General features: G+C 44.4%; 1 protein-coding gene across 1 annotated transcript in view; it reads left to right on the top strand.

Moving 5' to 3' along the window:
- The window catches only part of MSH4 (mutS homolog 4), a 1,782,190-nt gene that overhangs the window by 1,314,766 nt on the left and 444,719 nt on the right, over positions 1-22,705 (top strand). Inside the window, exon 16 of the mRNA XM_085599942.1 lies at positions 1,381-1,581. Coding sequence (XP_085456068.1) covers positions 1,381-1,581 — 201 coding nt within the window. The remainder of the gene's footprint in view (positions 1-1,380; positions 1,582-22,705) is intronic.

Raw genomic sequence — 22,705 nt, 5'->3', positions numbered from 1 at the left:
GTCCATCACCTGACAAAAATGATCATCAATAGGCAAATAGGTGATTTCCTCCTCCTCCTACTCCTCATAATAATCATCAAAAACTTCCATAGTCTGATCAGTGAGAGACTATGCAACAATAGGGGTGTGGGTAGGGAATAAACCCTTAGATATAATATTGACTGCGGCAATATATGGGGACTAGGCCCTGGAACCACTGCTCCCTACTGGTAATGAGGGTGTAGCTGCCTGAGCCGGTCCCTGAATTTAAACGTAAGTCTTACACGTTGTACGGGTGTTGTGCTCCAGGCAGGGGCTCTCCGTGTAAAGTAATGCCCAAGCACTCACAGCGCTATTTGTAAAACAATGAGGCTAAATCGTCTTCCCCCACGTGAGGCGATAAGCGCAGCCGAGCAAGTCTCTTTCTTTGAGCGTGAGTAGAAAGGAAAACGACTTGCTGGGTACACGGGAGTAACGCGCTTCCGACCGCTTGAAATGCAGGGCGCGCGGACCCCTAGCGGCGGGAGGGCCGCACCGCGCCAAGAACCTGAGAAAAACAAACGCAGCCGCAAAGAGCGAGAGATACTCCCGCGGCCAGAAAAAAGACCTGAAACAGAAACCTGCGCGTTGGCAACTGCTCTCAAATATAGCTGACGTGCACAAGCAGAAACAGTAATAATAACACAGCACATTGTACTTTTATAGCGAAAACGATGAGAGAACAAATCCACTTATCTTAATGCTGCTGGAGCAGCAAAGAAAGAGGCGTGTAGAGCGTCCCATGAAGGAAGTTGTTGGTGGTCCTGGCTCAGGATTGGCTCATTTCTGTTGGACTTTTTTCTCTTACATTTTCCCTTTGAAATGTAGTTTCTTGTTGTTTAGAACTTGGTTAAAAGATACTGGAGCTAAATAAACGGAGAAAGTATAGCCTAATCTGAAGCTTCCGGTCCTGCCATAGAATCCCATTGCTCCTGTGAATTATCTTTGACTTAGTTTCTTATACTGCTGTCCACTATTTAGCAATATTAGCACACAGTGCGAATGTCTTTTGAGTCGTTATAATTTAGATGTAGTTGATTTCTGATGTCTTTTATTTGAATCTAAATGTTACTGTCTCAAAGCAAAAATGTATGCGTTCATGAGTTTAATCAAGCTAGTAACACTGCTTTAAATGCATGCTAGATTTCTTGGCAGTTTACAAGGGATTTCACCCAGAGTATGCAAATTAAATCTAAGATGGATTGTAACATATTTCAGTACTTGCTTCATAGTATACGAATAAGACCAGAGGTTGCTTCTAATTTACAAAAACGGGCTTTATGTTATTTTATTTGAGTTTCTTTTCTCTGTTTATCTTTACAAGTATTTTCAAATTACAGTTCTTCTGACTTTTCTTTCTAGTACGTCCAGAATTTACTGATACTTTAGCGATAAAGAAAGGATGGCATCCAATTCTGGAGAAAATATCCGTGGAAAAACCTGTTTCAAATAATACATATATTACCGAAGGCAGTAATTTCGTCATTGTCACGGGACCAAATATGAGTGGCAAATCAACTTACCTTAAACAAATTGCGCTTTCTCAGATAATGGCTCAGATTGGTAAGTATTACACATGGCTTTACATGCCTTCAGAAATGCATTTAAATACTGGTATAGATATTTTAAAAACGTGTCATTTTTTCCATTATTACAAAATACATTGTTTTTATAAATCAAGCGTGTAATATTTTATATGATAAACACACGTGCACTTCCATTACTCCTAAATCAGTCTAATTCACTCTAACACCTTTTAGCAACCATGAGTGTGGGGGAGAAGGGTTGAAAACAGTGGCCGAAGGGATTAACATTTTAAGCTGGAGGGCCTTGTATCCAGGGGTTTTTGTGTTAAACAATACAATATATGTGTTTTTCTGTATTTGATGGAATAACAGGATTGGTTTCTCTGTTATTGTAATGTATATAGTGCCAGAAAAAGTTTTAAAATGAAAAACGAAGGAAAATTCTTATAAATTATATAAAGAAATTAAATAATAAAGGAAATAAGAATCAAAGTGTAATTGTTAAGTGTCACTGATGTGATTTAACTGATGATTGAGCCCATTAGTGATTCAGTCCTTAGTATAATAGAAAGATAGGCCTTGAGGGAGCATTAGTATTGCGGGCCTTTGTGTGCAAGCCTTTGGCGTTCAACTTTGGCTGTACCTCCCATATTTTACATCAATTCATTTTTCATACCAACCAGGCAGAGCTGAATGTATGGAAGAAAAAGGATGTTTCCTCAGGTATTTTTTTCTAATGGTGTGGTTTTTTATTACCTGTCTCTTATTTTAGGTTTGGCCTAGAGACAGCTTATGCTGCTTTGACTGCCTCGTGTTTAAAAAATATCATAGCAATATATACATAGATAGAGAGGCTTTTAGTGCGCTTTCTTTATCCATTTGTCTGTTCCGGTGTCATTCACATTTTTATTCTGCTCACCATTACATACAGCAAGGGGCAGTAAGTCTGCTCACTTCAGCAGCTGGCTGTCTTGCATTGTGGATGTTTGCATTTTTCCTAATCAAGTGTGCACAGTAACTTTAAAGGAGTTAATTTTAGTGCCGTAACTGGAGTGCTGGCAACCTTTTCAAAAGGTTAGAAAAGATTTGGAATCAATACTCCTTACATACGGCTGTCTGCCTGTTCAATATTTACTTTACAATGTGGCATCTTTAAAACATGTCAGTGGAGTACTTTGTACGTGTTGTGGCACGATAGCCGAAGAATCAGATTCTACAACTGAGGTTAGTCTTCAAATCAATACATTTAAATAACATGAAGCACATTAAGGTCCACAAAGAATACGTAGAGTACTCAGGTTTTCAAACTATGAAGGTTTAATAAATGATAAAAGGTTTATGGCCCATCAGGCGAATGTTCCCAGAGCATTAGATCGATTAGGGGTGTTAGACAGGGGTGCATTTTGGCTCCTTTTCTCTTTTTACTATACATAACCGGAATTAGTGAGTTTTAAACCAAGAACTGTAAAGCTGTCCTGGTATTGGCCATACTTCTATCCCAATTTTATTATATAAGGATGACACAGTTTTAATAACCCGAACTGCAAATAACCTCCAGCTTCTTTTAGACCCGTTTTGAATGTATATGGAGGACTTAGATCTTAAAGTACATTTCGGCGTGTCTTACATCATGACTTGTGGTCGCTTTAGCACCAATTCAAAGTCTTTTAAGATGGAGGAGCCCACTTTATCAAAGGTTAAAAATTGTAGTTATCTGTGGATTCTGTTTAACAAGCTCTTAAGCTGAGCTCTGCTTAGAACACCGAGAGCCCAGATTTTTAGGAGAAATATCAAAGCAATTTTTAGATTTGCTAGTAAACTCCAAAACACATCATTTGAAGTGCTGCTGAACCTTTATAAGAGCAAGTGTATGTCAGCCTGTGTATATGGCGCTGGCCTCAGGTAAAATTAGGCTCACCCTCTGATATAGTATCCTCCCAGATTCTACAAAAAATCAGTCCAGTCATCATTCCTTGTCTAACGTGGCTCTTTATCCTTTCATTACTACATTCACAGGTACCCACTAGATGGAAGGAAGCCATAGTTAGACCTATTTTAAAGAAACCTAAATCTGATCCTGAACAACTAAACAACTATCGACCTATATCTCTTCTTCCTCTGTTTGGTAAATTTCTCTGATAAAGATTCTCTGATAAATGGTCAATTAATTAAACATCTAGAGAAAAATAAAGTGCTGGATCCATCTCAGTCAGGGTTTCGAGAGTTTCACAGCACCGAAACAGCTTTACTTAATGTGGTAGATAGCATCAGACTTTCCTTGGACAATCGGAGGTCGGCCATCCTAGTCCTGTTAGATCTGTCGGCCGCTTTCGACACCATCTCCTATTCCATTCTTCTGGATCGTTTGAGAGAGGCTGGTGTCGAGGGCCCTGCATTGGCCTGGTTCAGGAGTTATTTTAGTGACCGCACCTCCCGTGTTCAAATTGGTGCTTTTACCTCTAAGAGCCAACTTATAAATAAAGGTGTCCCTCAGGGATCTATCCTGAGTCCGACACTCTTTAATTTATATGTATCTCCCCTGGCTAGGATTATCAAGGATCACGGCTTCGACACACTGTCGTATGCCGATGATACACAGCTATTAATCACTCTTGGTTTGGACGTCGCCAGTACCAAACATAGATTTGGACAATGCATGCTGGACATAAACAACTGGATGTCAATTAACAACCTCCAGCTAAATGCTAATAAAACAGAAGTTGTTCTCTTTGGCAATGCACAGATGTTATGGACAAATGACTGGTGGCCCCGTACCTTAGGTACCTGTCCTACTCCGAAATATACAGCCCGTAATCTCGGGGTAATGATAGACAACTCACTCTCTATGCATGATCATGTCAATTTCATAACACGTACCTGTTACGGGATAATGCACACCCTTCGTAAAATTTTAAATGGGTTCCTTTGTCTTCTCGTCTGCCACTGATCCAGGGTCTGATTGTCAGTTGCCTGGATTATGGGAATACTCTGTTGGCTTCCATTAATTCTGAACTCCTCCATAAGCTCCAGGTTCTGCAAAATACAGCAGCCAGACTGATTTTAAATCTTCCAGCCCACTCTCCCTCTGCCCCGAGTTTGAGGTCTCTTCATTGGCTGCCTATCAAGAAGCGAATAGACTTCAAAATGTGCTGTCTTGTCCACAAAACTCTAAATGGACAGGGCCCTCAATATCTAGCAACTAAACTAAAGAGATATCAGCCTTCTAGGACCCTTCGCTCTGCCAACAAAGTCCTATTAATAGTTCCGAAGCTCCGAACAGTTAAGTATGCCAGTAAATCTTTCTCGAAACTGGCCCCCACCCTCTGAAACTCTCTGCCTTTACACCTACGAACCGAGGTTGAGCATGTAAAGTTTCGTAAGTCCCTAAAGACTTGGCTATTCTAAACTTTCTTTTTAGCCATCATCCTGTCTGTTCCTGAGTCCTGGCAAAACGCTATGAGACCCTCGGTGATATATGCACTCTACAAGAAACAGTACATAGACACATATAACAATGTGGAAATTTTACAACGCGTAGAGAACCGAATATATGCGCAGACTTTTATCAGTGCAGTGAAGCACTCCTTTAATTTGCCATGAAGAGCTTGGCATGCCGTTTTTGAAAGATTTGATCGTGCTAGCTCCCTTATTATTGTGGTTGATAATTTGGTCATCACAAGAGGCTGGCCTAACAAGATTCTGTATCTCCGACTGCCTGCTACTAGACCGAGTAGAATAGATACCATGGCTTAAGTATGTGAAGGATTCCTTCGAGCGTTTGGGTTTGCCCGATCTATACAATTCCCCTCTCAAGCCATGGGTAAAAAAAAGTGACTCAGGAGCACTGCATAAACAATCATCTAGACATGGTGCAGAAGATACAAAGCCTTGCAAATTATGGACAAGTTTAAAGAACTAGTGACATAGAACCCTATCTGGCATGGGTTATACCCCTACCCAGCGTTACTGTCTCACCCTTTTCAGATTAAGCTCTCTCCCGCAATAGCACCTGGACTCAAGCTTTACCCTTTTGCAGGTGGCACAATAGCTCAATTCAAAGAATTAGCCTCTTATTCTTGTTTTGCCACCTGTACCAAGAGCCAAGAAGTCACTTTCTGGTGCTTCTTCTGCGTAAGGCTAACGTGAGACAATACAAGAAAGGGCTAGTGTTTATGCAATCTCTAGGTTCACTTGAAGTTTGCTTTACTGTACTTAATTTTACAAAATCTGCGTTCTGCATCAGGAGGGGTAACGAACCTTAAAAGTTGTTTCTTGTTGTTATGTCTGAATATGAAACTGACAATCTTTTGAAAATGACATGAAATTATATGAATTGTATGGAAAATTTTAGATTTTATTTGGATCAACAATATGTGTTTTATGTACTTTTATCTAAATTTTCTTTTTTTTTGGCCTTGTTTTGGGAGCTTTTATGGCCTCTGGCCGAATAAAGTTTATCTTGACTTGACTTGATAAAAGGTTTACAAATTCAAATCCATCACATTAGTATCAATCTGTAATCAATAAATTAATGCTTTTAGTAAACATGAAGTTCAAATCAACCAAAGTCATATAAATAGGAGAACAAATTCATATAAAGCTATCCTAAAAGTAAAAAGTTTAAAAAAATCATTTCACCTATAATGTGAGCACCCTACAATATTTCACATGAGAAAGGAACAAGGACACATAGTATATGTTACCAATAAATTCAGCTTCTCCTAAGCCAGACTTTACCCTTTCTAAACACAGGCCTACTTTAGACATGGTCAATCTAAACATAATTAATACATAGGTAATTTATTTGCATGTGCACATGTTAATGTCAATATAATGCAAACTATTTAATACGAAGAGTAATCTCATTAGTCCTCCCTGTGATGACTCTGGAAGTCACCAAGCATTACCCATATTGCTTTTTCACTCTCTATGCATGAGAGTGAGAAATCTACCCTTACACAACAGTTGTTGACCTTTGCTGCTTACATCCGAATTTCTCTACATCCTTCAATTTGTCATACATTTTACTCTGTAGATCTTAAAGTTCCACATCTTCTTCTTACATTTGTCTCCTTTTCAAATCTGACTGCCACTTCTCTCCAATGCATCTTGACTTACTCTGTTCAGTAATCATTTTCACCCCTCTAATAAAAAGAAATAAGCATATCACACAAATTATAATGATTAGTACCGGGGTCAATATATTTGTTAGTATTCCATTACCAGTATCACTAAACCACTCTCCAATCTTAGAAAATCCTTTTAAATATTGCTAGCCAGGCACCTACCTGTCCAAATCCTTCACCTCATGAGAGATCTCTGTCATGTTAGCTACAAATGTGTTAATTTTGTTACTTGTTTCAGTAATGTAAGTGCAGCACTGCTGGACAAGTAGCATACAGTAGATTACACCCTCTTTTGCAAGTAAGATATCTAAAGCAAGTTTATTCTGCAAAACCACCATTGCACTTATAGCCGTACGCTCTGTATTTATAGCGGTTAAAGCTTCAGTCTTGTTAGTATCAAGATAATCTACCAAAGTAGACATCTTTCTGATCTTCAGATCATTTAAAACTATACCTCCAGAAGGAATCATAGTACCAAATACTTCACCTACTTGAGAAGCACTACGTATATCTCTCCCATGAGTCACAATCCCCCTATCCTTTAGGTCATCTATATAATAAACTTTAGGTAACACTAAAGATAAATATCAGCTGCAAATCCAATTCACCGGAAGTTTAAAATAAGCATTTTCCCACATACATAATATACTACCCTAATAATCGGTTCTTCGCCTATCAAATATGCATCTCCCATAGGCTTATGCGTTCAATCACATTAACTCCATCACACCAACTCTGGAGTCTGAACCTGTTCTTTCTTTCTCACAATACAAAAATGTCCTTGCGTTTTCAAATCTAAACTGAGTCAAATCCTCTACTGCCTCTCCTTCCTTATCCCAACTGCTCCTTTTTCCTTTCCACTTTCCCAAACTTCAATCCCCTCTCATTCAATTCTTCTATAAAATCATTCTCATCTCTGCTTACTTTGCAGGAAGCCTTTGTATTAGTTAAGATAGTAAATTTAGTTTTTGTGATATGTCTCATATGATGAAGCATTTGACCAACAGTCTCTGCTCCTGCTTATGGATTTAAAATCATAATCATAGATACATTAGCTATAGATAAACCATAGTTTGTGAAATAATAATATAAATGATCTTGAATATAGAAAATATTCATGAATATATTACAAGTCAGTGTGTAGGTTAATGGCAAATGGTGATACATCACACCAGCTGTGATAGAAGCAGGTAAATATGTACATTTATAGCAACATTTGTCTCCTAAGTTTAGAATACTTATGTAGTATTCTGAAAAAACACATTCTCTGAGTAATTTTCCTCAGAACCATCTTAGTGAAAAATGTTCATGTTAAATCTATGTTGCTCTTCTAAATAGGACAGGTCATGTTTAATTGTGGTTGAAATGTGCTCAACAGAAGAGTTAAGACTCACCAGTAAGTCAATCATTGGTATGACCATAGCAAATACCACTGCTACCATTAGCACTGTACAACTTTTTGGTGTACTTAACACTATGATTTCACTCAAGTCAGATCAGAAAGAAAGAAAATATAGAAACTGCACTTTGACTGTGCTGTGCAATAGCAAAATCTTCAGTTTATTCAGTGTAAGTCTGTTAGTTCAGGTGATTTCAGGATTATATACTGCTGGATATACTAAAGGGACAAGATTCTACACTTCTAATAGACCTTTGGACCTAAGACCTTCACTGGATACTCAGGATACAAAACATGAAACTTCAATGACGGGACATACGTCACTTGAGTTCAGTAATCCAAAATGTCAATCAGCCTTTGTTGTGATAGCACTATTCAGAGAGTTTTTCAAAAACTTTTTATGGATTCTCAGTTCATGAGCTCTCAAATCAGGCTTGCTTTCAGCAAAGTAGGTTTAATCAAGAGTAGAGTTTTTTTGATTGGACACCCTTTGCCTCTTTTTTTCTGGCTGGTCACTGTCACTTTGATTGACTGTTTCTTCTTTGATAATTTCTGGGATGTATTCATCTGACACAACAACTGTCAGTTTTTCACCACTTTGCGGACATCTCGCTCTCTACTGCTGTTCAAAGGCTGAAGTGCTTTCACCTTCTTTCAGCTCGAAGTGCACACTCTCAGTTAAACTGCTTGTTTGGCTGCAATTACTCTTAGCTGATCTAGCACAGGCTGGTATGGGAGACATGGATCCAGTTCTGCAGACCCCTACACTTCACAGCAGGGTTTGCCACAAGGATGACCTGGAATGGGCCTCACCAGTGTGGCTCCAAGCAGGTTTTCTTGATGTGTTTCCTCACCAGGATCCAGTTTCCTGGACTTAAATCATGGCACTGTTCTTGCCTTGTGTTGGACTTGGCCCTTTTTGCAGGGTCATCCCAGAACTTTTTGTCATCCTCATGTATTTTTTTCTGACCTGTTGTTGGTGGTTTTATGACTCTGGGCTCTTTATCACTGCTGATCAGCGCTAAAGTGCATGTGCTCTCTCTTGTAAACGTGGTAAGATTGGTCTACACCTGTTTGGCAAATTTAATGTACCCATCAGTCCCTTGTACAGTGGTATTCCAGATACCCAGGGCCAGTAAATTAAATGATGCTGGTGGGCTTGCATAGCTGCTTGCACCACCCACTGAGGTAGCTTTTCAAACCTGTCTCAGGCCTCTGCCACTGCACGGTCTGTGCGCGTAGTTTACTGCTGCTGTGTGACGTGGCATATAAAACGATTGCGGCGTCTGCAACTCCCCTTTTCTCATCCAGGGGATACTCATCAATAGTCATAATCTATGAATAATCCCCGCCCACGTGCGGGATCCCAGAGCATATAGAAAATACATATATATACATATATATGCATATGTGAAAACATATACATGCAGCCTAAAATGGTTCAAACATGGCAAAAATGCTGAAATTACATAGGTTTGCATTGTAGTACCCCTAACCCATAAGGAAAAAAGGAAGCACTAAACCAATTGTCACACAACAATGCTTTATTGCCATAAAGCAAACTTGTAATTGCAGGCATTTGCCTGTAGGCTGCAGTAGAGTATCAAGAAAACAAAGAAAACTGACACCTTGCCTTTAAGGCATTAGAGTAGGGGGACCGTGCCTTTAAGACCTGCAGGAGACCCCTTGCTCCCATGATGCACCACAGGTGACAGTTAGGTCAGTTCTTTTTTCCGGCTCCTTCTATGAGGATCTTGGAGCTTGAGCTCTTCAGTTTTTTGACTGAAAGTTTTTCTCTTCAGATTTTTTCAGAAAATTCGACATTTTCTGGCTCCTGAAAGCTTATTCAGCTGGTTTCCTTAGTATATTCTATTTTTTTCCAGTCAGAATGCCTGCTTTATTCAGGAAATGCCCTTCCAGTGGCAATAAGATGGCACTGGCAGATCCACACTCTGTGTGTATTGTGTGTCTTCCAACTTCACACAATCCTGACCGGTGCCCCCACTGCCAGAAGCTTCCCAGGCGCACTCTGTGCGATAGAGAGCGCATAAAGCTACATGCCCAGCTGGAGAAGGAAAGAAGCCGTCGTGAAGGCGACCATTCATCCTTAAAGCCACCCTCTTCAGCTAGACGACTTCAGAAACGGCGACATACCACCTCTCCTGATCCCAAGAAGACCAAGGTTCCAGGAGATTCGCCGTCGACGTCGAAGTCACCGTCTAAAAGACCCAGGACTGCTTCTACGTCAAGAGATCCATCTCGACATCGAGATTCGCCGCCGCATACAAGTAAGTTGGCGTCGAGGCACAGCACTTCGGGCCTGAAGGCTGTTAGTCCAATGAGATCCAGACAGTCTCTGTCGACGTTGAGGCTTCTGTCGACGTCGAGACACTCTCGCCGACCTCAAGGGGGTCAGCGTCGAGAGCTGCGACGACGTATATCTCGGCGCAAGTGGGTCGATCGACGTCAAGGCATTTGACGTCGAGGAGATCAGCCTCATCTCGACGTCATGGAAGATCGACGTCGAAAACACCGGACCGCCGTCGAAGTTCGACGTCAAAGTCGCCAACTCGACGGCGAAGGTCGATGTCGAAGTCTCCGCATCGCCGTAGGCGATCGGCGTCGAGACCACCGTCTAGAGCAGAGCGGCATTCCCAGCAATCGGCACGATGGTGACGCAAACATCATCGACGTCGAGACGTTCGACGTTGAGGGATCAAACTGCAGCGGCCACGGAGGAGATTAGATCTAGATCTTCATCAGGGGATCGATCATCATCTCCAGGTCTACATATCTTACAGATTTCTCCGGAGAAATCCCCTAAGGCTACAGAGAAGTTTGGACTTTCACCTCGCTGGTTGGAGAATGTGGGTACAGGTGACTGCAGAAGTCCGGGCTCGGGCTATTCTCACTCGTACTCGCCCTCCAGGATTTCTCCGCGTAGAAGCAAGTCTCCTCCTGGTAGGCCAAGGTCACCTTCTCCACGCTGGTCACGATCCAGGGATAGTCCTTCTCCTCACATAAGGCCCAGATCTCCTTCTAAACGCAGATCATGGTCCAGGGCTCATCACAGTGACCGTCTCCACAAGAGGCGACGGACCAGATCGCCCACCTGGTCTTCCTCCACAAGGTCCTCGGTCCGGGACTATTCTCCGACCTTTTCCTCCACTCCTCCATCACGAGTGTCTCCTATTGATGACATCACTACTTTCTCTGAGGTCCTGGGTAGAGGTGCGCAGAAATTGAACATCACATTGCACACCCCTATGGCTCCCACATCAATTAAATTTGATACTTTACATCACCGTTCAACACCCATACCTTTGCTACCGTTGGTGCCAGGGCTGTTGGAGCCAGCTATGGCCACATTTCTCACTCCTGCTACGGTGGGCTCTGTGCCTTCAAGGATCGCCAAGAAGTATAAGGCTCCTGTTGAGGATCCCTTATTCCTAAGAGCGGACCCGCCAGCGGACTCAGTTATTGTGGCGGCTGCCATGAAATCCCACTCGGCGTCTGTTTCCTCTTCTGTCCCCCTGGAGAAAGACAGTAGCAAATGGATTCCTATGGCAGGAAGATGTGCAACACTTCTGCTTCATACATGAAAGTGGCGAGTGCTTCAGCCCTTCTGGGGCGTTATGATCGTTCACTTTGGGATTCACTCTCCAGATTCGCTGAAAAACTTCCAAGGGAAGACAGACAGGATTTTAACGAGATTCTCCTTGAAAGCCAGTCAGATCATAAGTGCGGCTGCGGATGCTTCGGACCTCGCTGCACATGGATACTCCCATGGCGTATGCTCTCGACGTTCAGCCTAGCTGAGGCTAATGGGCCTCAAGCCCGATGCTCAAAAGAAAATTCTTAATTTGCCTTTTAACGGTTCGTCCTTATTTGGTGCTCACGCTGATGACCAAATGAACAAAATGAAAGCAGAGATGGACACCGTTAAGGATGTTGGACTGGAGAAGCACAAGGAATATCGGAAGCGCTTTCGTCAGGGCGACAAGCGCTCCTTTCAACAGCGTGTTCAAACACCTCAATGATCCTCTCAGAACCAACGTAGGCCCCAATTCCAACAAAGGGGTCGTGGCAGAGGAAGAGGGAATGCCAAACAGCAACAGTCCTCCACCAAGCAGCCTTCCAAACAGTGAGGTCGCCACTCCGGTAGGAGGAAGTATCAGTTTTCACCTGGAAGAGTGGGAAGCCATTACAAGAGACAAATGGGTACTGAATATTGTACAGTGTGGCTTCTTGCTGAGGTTCAAGTCTCCCGCTCCGCAAGTACCCCCACGGAAGCAGCAACTTCCTCAAATTCAAAATCGGCTTTTACTGGACGAAGTAGATACTCTCCGCCCCAAGAACGCCATAGAGGAAGTACCACCCCTGCAAAGAAATCAAGGAGTATACTCCCGCTATTTTCTAGTTCAAAAACGAGGAGTAGTCAAAGAGTACAGACCCATCCTCGACCTGCGTCTGCTCAACGGATTTGTCAAGAAGGAAAAGTTCAGAATGCTAGCCCTGCATCAAATCTTCCCGCATCTTCACCAGGGAGACTGGATGTGTGCCATCGACCTGCAGGACGCCTATTTTCATATTCCTGTCTCAGTGAAACATCGAAAATTCCTCAGGTTTCAGATCTCTCGTCAACACTACCAGTACAGAGTTCTGCCATTTGGCCTCATATCCGCCCCACGGACATTCTCCAAGTGTATGGCGGTGGTAGCTGCCTTCCTCCGCAAGCGTAAGATCTTCGTCTATCCCTATCTAGACGACTGGCTCCTGAAGAGTTCCACTCCTGTTCTACTCCAGAGCCATCTCTTGTTCTGCCTCAATCTACTACTGTCATTGGGATTACAAGTCAACTACAAAAAGTCGGTCCTCAATCCCACTCAGCGAATTCACTACCTAGGCGCCTCTCTGGACTCCGCAAAGGCAAGCGTGTGTCTTTCGGAGGAGAGGTTATTATCCATGCTTCAGAAATGCCACACGCTTCTCGACACTGCATTCCCCACAGCCAGGCAAGTGTCGTCACTTCTGGGGTCGATGGCTTCGTGCATTTACATTGTGCCGAATGCACGCCTTCAAATGCTTCCTCTACAACAAGCGCTAGAGGACCAGTGGTCGCAGAGGTCAGGTCGCTGGGAAGATCTGGTCTCTCTTCAACAAGCCGCCAAAGACTCCATCAGATGGTGGATGAAACGCTCCCATCTGCTTCAAGGCGTACCCTTCCATCAGACGCCTCCGACACAGACAGTGGTCACAGATGCCTCCATGCAGGGCTGGGGTCCTCATATGGACCAGCTTCAGGTAAAAGGTCTCTGGTCCACTACCGAAAGAACTTATCACATAAATTTTCTGGAGCTCCGAGCAGTCCATCTAGCTCTCAAATCCCAGTATCCTTCTATCCAAACAAGCCACGTTCAGATTCAGACAGACAACACAACAACTATGTTCTATCTGAACAAGCAGGGAGGCACCAAGTCACGAGTCCTGTCTCTGGAAGCTCAGTCCATTTGGCGATGGCTACTGGCGAAAGGTCTTTCAATCATCGCAGTACACCTGCCAGGAACCCTGAATGTGCAGGCAGACGGTCACAGCAGAGACTTTGTAGAAGCGCACGACTGGGTGCTCAATGAAGACGTCGCCCAAGAGATCTTCCGGCAGTGGGGAGTACCGGACATCGATCCTTTCGCAGACGCGGCAAACAAAAAATACCCCGTCTTCGCCTCCAGGTTTCCCCAACAGGGATCACAGGGGAACGCACTTTTGATCAGCTGGTCGCAGACATTGCTGTACGCTTTTCCTCCTCTCCCTCTCATCCCAGCAGTCATACAGAAACTCTACAGGACCAGAGCAAGGATGATCCTAATAGCTCCGGAGTGACCCCGCCAGTGGTGGTATCCGGATCTCCTCCAGCTGTCAGAGGTGCCACACCGGAGATTGCCTTGCCTGCCGAACTTACTGACCAAGAACCAGGGGAGAGTGTTCCATCCCAACCTCCCCTCCCTTCGCTTGACGGCATGGCTCCTGAAGTCATCCAGTACGGACATTTAGATCTTCCGGCAGACTGTAAGAACATTCTTCGAGAAGCAAAAAGGCCCTCCACTAGGAAGTCTTATGCCTTCAAGTGGAAGGGGTTCTACATTTGGTGTAGAGATAATGCCCTTGATCCAATCCAGGGTCAAGAACAGGTTATTCTCCCCTACTTATTGCACTCGGCAAAGTCTGGTTTAAAGTATACTTCTATCAGAGTCCACTTAGCTGCTATCACAGCTTATAGAAAATCTCCTACCCAGGCCTCATTCTTCCAGATGCCGGTAGTCAAAGATTTCCTAGAAGGGCTTAAAAAAGTATTTCCACCAGTGAGGTCTCCTTCCCCTCCCGGGGAACTCAACATCGTTCTCTCTAAGTTGATGGGAGCTCCTTTCGGACCTATTCATATAGCATCCTTGCAGCATCTGACCTGGAAGGATTCCTTCTTAGTAGCCATCACTTCTGCCCGCAGGGTAAGTGAGATTCAGGCCCTGTGCTGCAAGGAACCTTACAGGGTTTTCCATGCCAATAGAGTGGTTTTACGTACTCATCCGAGCTTCCTGCCCAAGGTGGTCTCGGATTTCCACATTAATCAGGTTATCACGCTGCCCACTTTCTTTCCTCAGCAAAACACTCCCCCGGAGAGAGCTTTACATTCTCTAGACCTCCGGAGGGTATTGAAAATGTATCTTGTTAAAACCCTTTCGCTTAGAAAGTCTGACAGGCTCTTTGTCGATTACCGTCCAACAAATACCGGGCTGGCTGCTTCCATAGGTCTATTTCTAGATGGATTGTTTCCTGCATAGTAGCCTTGTCTTAGCAACTGTCTCACAAGGTTCTACAGGTTAGACCAAGAGCACATTCTACTAGAGGGAAAGCTTCTACTGTAGCTCTCCTTCGCAACGTTCCCATTTCTGAGATTTGCAAAGCGGCTACATGGCGCTCTATACATACCTTTACATGCCATTATTGCCTAGATTCAGACGAACAGGCCGACGCCCAGGTGGGGCATGCCTCTTTGAGGAATTTGTTTGTATAACTGCTATGCGAATGTAATGTTAATGCATGTTCTAGATGCTTTATTGCTCGTCCGCGAGATTGTGGGTATGGGCTTGCTACTTTATTCATAGATTATGACTATTGATGAGTATCCCCTGGATGAGAAGGATTAGTTACTTACCTGTAATCCTCGTTCTCATCCAGGGGTATACTCATCAAAGTCATAAGCGACCCACCCACCTCCCCGGACGAGCATTCTCCTCAAGTTATTGTTTATTGATTGCAGATCTACTCAGGTGCGTGTACACCGTCAAAAAGAACTGACCTAACTGTCACCTGTGGTGCATCATGGGAGCAAGGGGTCTCCTGCAGGTCTTAAAGGCACGGTCCCCCTACTCTAATGCCTTAAAGGCAAGGTGTCAGTTTTCTTTGTTTTCTTGATACTCTACTGCAGCCTACAGGCAAATGCCTGCAATTACAAGTTTGCTTTATGGCAATAAAGCATTGTTGTGTGACAATTGGTTTAGTGCTTCCTTTTTTCCTTATGGGTTAGGGGTACTATAATGCAAACCTATGTAATTTCAGCATTTTTGCCATGTTTGAAACATTTTAGGCTGCATGTATATGTTTTCACATATGCATATATATGTATATATATATGTATTTTCTATATGCTCCGGGATCCCGCACGTGGGCGGGGATTATTCATAGATTATGACTTTGATGAGTATACCCCTGGATGAGAACTAGGATTACAGGTAAGTAACTAATCCTTACTACATATCAGTCACCCCTAAGGTAGGCCCTAGCTAGCCCTATGGGCGGGGTCCTGTGTAAGTAAAAGATAGGACATGTGCTTTAACTTTTTGGCATATCCTGGTAGTGACAAACAGCCTATTTGGTTTCTCACTGGTGTGAGGCTGCCCTCTCATGGGTTTGCATTGGGGATTCCCTGATACGTGCTTCAGTGGTAATTCCTGACATGAGAGGGGCAGCATGGCCGTGTTTGGTATGCTCGGAATAGTAGTGATAAATCCTGCTCATTGGTGAAAGCAGATTTATTATTACTATTTTAGGAAATGTCACTTTTAGCAGTGGGCACTTCTGTGTGATATGTGTCTTTGTGCCTGCCTGGATGTGTATTGACCGTCTGGTTCTGACTTACAGTGGAGCGGGGGTGTGCATTCACTCCAACTTGACTCTGGGTGTGTTGAGGTGTGTCCTGCTCTGCCTGGGTGACCCAGCGCTAGGCTGAATAGGCCTATTCTGCATTTGGACTGGTGGAAAGAGTTGCACCTGCACCTGAATAGGGCTGTGCCTGCCTTCTACAATGCCGGCTCCACCCCCCTGTGGTTTGTCTGGGGCCAGGGCCTACACTGTGAATGGGGAGTGTTGTGCACTTGTAAATGTCTTTTAAAGTGCCCCAAGAACAAAGACCTGTGGACTATAAGTGAAGGGACTGTGACCTCATGTAGAGAGAAGACACTGCGTGGGACTGCAACAGATGCTGCTGGCTACAGACTGCCAGGAGGAACTGCCTTGGCACTTGATGAATCAGAGTGCTGACCTGCTGCCTGCCGGGTAGAAAGAAGGACTGCCACTGTTGTTATCTAGACCTTTTGTGCAGGCCTGCCTGTGTTCCTTGTTGTTGGTATCCCCAGTGATCTCCCAGGGCTGAGTGGCTTGCCCTGGGTGATTTGGAGCAGCACGTGGTGAGCGCTGTGCTTTTCGCACTGTGAGTTGAAACAGCGCATGTGGAGCGCTGGTAAGGGCCTGGAAGAGCGCTGTGTTTCGCCACCCCATTGTTGCGGAGCGCGAAGAGAGCACTGTTTGCCAGCCCCAGCGCTGGTTCAGGGAGTCGCGTAAAGTGCTGCACTGTCCCCGTGTAGCGTATGGTGAGCGCTCCAGTTTTTGAGTGGTAGGAGCTACAGCCGAGGCTCACAGATGGACTCCGTAGGTTGCTGTGGCAGCAGGAATCCCAAAGGATGCAGCGGTCAGTGGAGAAGAGGCGTGTTCACCTCATAAACAGGGGCGGGCCTGACAACTGAGGCCCTTCCGTCCTGTCACGACCCCGGACTAGCAGAGTTTGAGGGCTGACCACTGGTCCCGTGTGGAGAGGTAAACCGACAACATGAGGATTGCACAGCCGCCGCCGCAGAAGACTTCAGGCCCAGGTCAGGAGAGACCGTGGTGACGCCGAGTGAGCGGCTACGGCTGGGTTGTGGCGGTAGTGCACATGGAAACGCCGAGTTGAGGGGCACCCAAAGAGGGGTCTCACCGCAATACGGGGAAGTCAGGCAGCTCCGGGGTACTATGAGCGGCACCACACATGGCGGACCACTGCATCGATTTCCCTCATAACTCCTAACTACGGAAGACCCAGGAAGGTCTTCCCCTGACCAGTTGCTGAGTAAGTGCTTCCTTCCCCTCCGTATCTGCACCTACCTGGGGGGCATTGTGGTGTTTGTGGTAGCTTGGGGTAAAACGTCAACGGAGGCCCCCGCTCTTCTCTTTGAACAGAGGAGGCGCATCGGAGGTCCCAATTGGAATCAGGGATTACCGCATTTCTAGTTGTAGGCGGGCAGGTTGGCCAGAAGCCTACCAGTAAGGGGTCAGGATAGCAAGCATTAACTCAGAAGTGGCATTATATGCGTTGTGCCCTGATATAAGGTTACATTGCCAGTAAGGATATTACCATAATGTGTGCATTCTACTAGTACTTACTATAGTGCATTGTTGATGATGTTGGTTATGCCTAATGTTTCTTATGCTATAGGGGATCCTAGCAGTAGTTACTGGTCGCCTTAACTGTGATGGTTGTGACAGCGGCCCGATTGGCAAGTGGTTTATGTAATCCCTGTGAAGTCATGACAAGTGCCTAGTAGCACTGTAATACATGTGATTGTGTTCTAATGTGTTTTTATGGATAATACAACAGATATTTTAATATAACCTTGTGTGGAGTTTCTTTTGTTGTGTACCTAGTGTGTCACTGCTGTGTGAGTGTATTGCGCAAACACTTTACACATTGCCTCTGGGATAAGCCTGACTGCTCGGCCAAGCTACCAAGGGGGTGAGCAGGGTCTATCTTCAGTGTGTAACTCCCTTGCCCTGACTAGAGTGGTGGGTTCTGCCTGGCTTAGGTGCATACCCTAGCCAACCAGAAACCCCATTTCTAACACCTTGGAAATGGGGTGGCCAAGTGAACCTGGTGAAAGACAGAATGCACCACATAAGCTAATCCTTTGCAGTAGTCAAGAATCATATCATAAATTATATTTACAAGTGCAGCTTCTGGCAAGGCAGGAAGTCTCAAAGCTTTTCCCATCAGGATTTCCTATGGAGAGAGTCCAGTCATCTGATCAGGAGTGCTTCAGAGGGTCATCAGAACCAAGGGAAGAATCTCTGGCCATTTCGAAGAAGTAGAAGCACACACCATGGCAGGTTAAGATTTTAGCGTCCCATTGACTTGTTCCACCACTCTGGACGCCTCTGGTCTGGACCTACAATTACATTTCTGCTCTCCCTGGAGTGATACACACAACAATTTCATGATCATGATCATAATCAAATGAGTCCCGCGATCTGACTCCAATGAAACCAGTAGGCCGAACCTGGAAATGAATTCCCTAAATAATAATTTGGCTACCGTGAGGCTGTCACTCCTCCTGGTCGGGTATGCTTCACCAGCATATAAAAAGAGGGACTACCACCAGGAGGATATAGCAGAGTCCATTGCAGGCGGGCATCTTAACAACGTCCAACTGCATCAGCTTAAAGGGACCACCAGATCTTCCTATGTGACTCCTGGTCACGGCTGTCCTCCTGCCCGCATTTAACTGCTGGCAAGTAATGCACCTATGACACACTTTCTGCAGTGAAATGGAAATGGGAATTGTCTCGCTCTGTATGAATGGGTCCATGTAAGTGACTTGCTGTAGGCGAAGCATTGTTTCAGGTAAAACAGGTCTCCTATCTGTTGAAACCTAGACTTCATCCTGACTTTTTACACATGCTGACCTCATCCATTTTTCGTTCTCTGGCTCCAGGGTTTCATCTTATCTGACCTTATTGACCTTATCTTAGCCCCTTCAGTGCCCATGACGAGCTGGACTCGTCATGGGCCGCGGTGGCGCTGTGCCCATGACGAGTCCAGCTCGTCATAGACCCCGCCCGCTAATGCAACGGCCGGCACTGGGCGGGGAAAGGGGCGGGCACTGAAGGGGTTAACTCTTCAAAACTAACAATAATTCTAAACAAGTTTGAAACAGCATCATTCTCAGATTCACAGGGGTGAATGTACAGGACTCAAGAGCGCAGGACCTTGCCATTTAATTCGCATTTCAGTTTCCGGTAGTCACAAAATCCCATCCACTCTTGTGTGCTGCATGTTTTAGAACAGCTACTTCTTTAGGCAACAGCAACACATCAAGCATATCTATGTCATATTTCCCATTTCTAATGGGGGAGCCAGAGGAAGTCAAGTAACCCCTCAGGGACCACAACTGTGCAAAATCATGGCCCATGCCAAAACTGTACTGGACTATCAGTGAAAATGGTGACACTTAGACTGTTAGAGACATGGTATGCTCTAGTAAGAGCGATCAATTTAGCCACCTGTGAAGAGGTTACATTGCACATATAAGAGGCTTTCACTATACGTTCTATGGTGCATATAACAAAGGTTACTTTCAGAACTCTTCATATATCTCTTAGGCAAGAGCTGTCGACAAACAAGGTAAAGTTGTGCTCTTCCAACAAGACATCTTGAATGTTAAGGCTTGCCTTAATACGCAATTCAGTAACATCTAGACAGTCATGATCAATCCTATCATCCTCTGAATCATTTTCTGGAAGTGGCAAAAGCGTAGTAGGATTCAGTAAATTGCAGTGTTTCAGAGATACATTCTCTGCGGCCACAATCACTTGTTCATATTTAAAAAGTCTGCTATTTGTCATGTGCTACATTCGAGTATGCGTCAACAAGATCTCAACTAAATGTGGAACCATTACAATAGGTCATTAGCACATAACAATCCCCACCCACTGCAGTCACTGCCTTTAGGCATCTAGGCAGTGCCGCGGCTACTGGATCAAGTGTAGCAGAGAAATAAGCCACTGGCAGTTTGGCTTCACCATAGGTATGGGTCAACATAGACAACACACACCCATTATGTTTGTGACATTATGCCACAAACCTTCTCATAATCAGGCATTCCTAGGGATGGTACACACAGAGTTTCTCTCTGAGCTCTAGGAAGGCACTCATGCATTTGTTGTCTCAGGGCAGTGGATCGGACACTTTATTGTGTGTAAGTCTCTGTAGAGTCTTTGTCACTAGGCAAAGAATGGAAATCCACTGACAACAGTAGCTCACCATTCCCAGGAACATCCTGAATTCTCTCTGTGCTGTAGAGGGTTAATTCCCAGAATTGTAAAAATATGTTTTTTGGAACACTTTCCTTTCTACTTTCTAGATGTGATGTTCCAGATACAGAACCTCCCACTGACAGTTCTGTAATTTTCTATGGATTCATCTTTCTCTAATCCTGAGCTTTTCCTCGATTTCTTCTGCAAACCAAGTGAGTTGCTGATATTAAATACCTAGAACTTAAATTGGATTTCCAGAGAGGGGTAGGGTTGGGACCTCCACTATTCTAACAGTAGAGACGGTAGCTCGAGTATCGATCAAGAATTATATGGGGGTGTTTTCAAATACCTAGGTATAAATATCACGCCCCACCACAAGCAAATTATGGAACGTAATCTGCTCCCACTGCTGCGGAGGCTGATGAATGACATAAAAAGCTGGCAATCCCTCCCACTGACATTGCTGGGGAGAGCGGCATTGTTCAAGATGATGGCCATCCCTAGGTTCCTTTATGTACTACAAAATACCCCCACGCCTGTTCCTAACTCATATTTTAAAGCCATCGATACGGAGGTGGGCCATCTCTTGTGGGAGGGAAAACCTCACTGAATAGCTTTGAGTAAACTAACTCGCAGCTGGTACGACGGCGGTATCGCCCTGCCCAATGTACAGCTATATTACTGGACATCCCAGCTTATAGAGATTAATAAGTGGCTGCACTCCCTGCAGGACGAACCAGCTCTGCGCATTGACAGGCTCATGTTAGGTGTGAATGGTCCCCTGGGTCCCTTGTACGACAAGCAAAAGAAAAACACGCTAATAGGGCCCACGGCCCACACTGTGCAAATATGGTACACAGCGCAGCGAGCACTGGGATGGCAGGGGGTGATAACTCAACACACACCACTGTGGGACTTCCAAGATTTGGCAAGTTGTGCACGAGCAAAGGTTTTACAAGGTGGGACCTTATAGGCATTTCTAAAGTTGGCGACCTATGGAAAAAAGGCAAGGTGGTTCCTTTTGCACAGCTACAGGCGACGTACCAGATGGCAGGAAGGGAACAATACTGCTATACTCAAATTAGACATGCCCTTACGAAGACCATACCCCCAGGAACAGATCTGCCTGAGTCCTCCCCACTCGAGGATCCAAAATGTCTTGTCGATGACATCTGTCTACCACCTTGATAACCAACTCCCTGCATTCCTGCACCAACAACGGGAACACCATTATACCCTGAATCTGCCACATGTGGGCAGCTCTGACATCCTTTCTGCGCCAATTTAGTATGCAAAAAAATAGATGATGATCTGAATGCTGAACAAATCAAACATTCACCCCCAGTCACAGATCTAGGTTAAATCCATTGTTTTTTTTGCACGCAACACCATTCCTGTTTAGACCTCACCATAGTTCGCAATTATTCTCATATTGACTGTGCGATGAGGGGAAATTGCAAGCTACCTTAACATACTGTGATCTTATTACATTGTTTAATTGAAATACAAGTACTTAAACTGCCTTTGGTAGTCATATTGTGTGCGGGTGTGTATTCCAGAGGAGCCTCCTCATCCTCACAAACAGGTATCCTCACATCATTTCTCAACATAGCTCTTATTTTCCTGAAGAATTTCATCTTACCCTTTATACAAAGCAAACCGAATATGTAAACTCCAAATTGAAATAACCAGCAGTTCCCAACAAAACACAATGCAACACTCAACGACACAAACATCCAATCCTAGCGCTCCATCATTGAACTGACTACTCGCAGCGCAGTATCCAATGACATAAAGACCAATCCCAGTGCGGCACACGAGCTAAACAACCAATCCCAGCTGAACACCTAATTACACAATTAACCCACATCAATCTCCCTTAGTACAAACTTACATTAGAAATTTAATAAGTGCCTATCTTGGTGTGGCTGATGGCGCCTCACGATTATCCAACATCTCAATCTTAACAGATATGTCAAAGACCTCTTAATATATCTCTGTATCTATCCCAGCATCTTGGATCACCACAAATCCGATAATCATACCTCAGCTCTCTGTAGAAAGAGCAGTAATCATTAATTGTGACCTGGTTTTGCAAGGAGAGTCACCTGGGTTTTTGGCCCGGGCTCGGCGGCCATCTAGGGAAACCTACCAAACCCAGACATTTCTGAAAACTAGATACCATGGGGAGTTCAGGGATATGTGGCTACCCAGAATCCCTGGCAAACCTCCAATTT

The sequence above is a fragment of the Triturus cristatus genome, chromosome 4_2, assembly GCF_964204655.1.
Source record: "Triturus cristatus chromosome 4_2, aTriCri1.1, whole genome shotgun sequence".
Lineage (NCBI taxonomy): Eukaryota > Metazoa > Chordata > Amphibia > Caudata > Salamandridae > Triturus > Triturus cristatus.
This window is presented reverse-complemented; position numbering and strand designations above follow the sequence as displayed.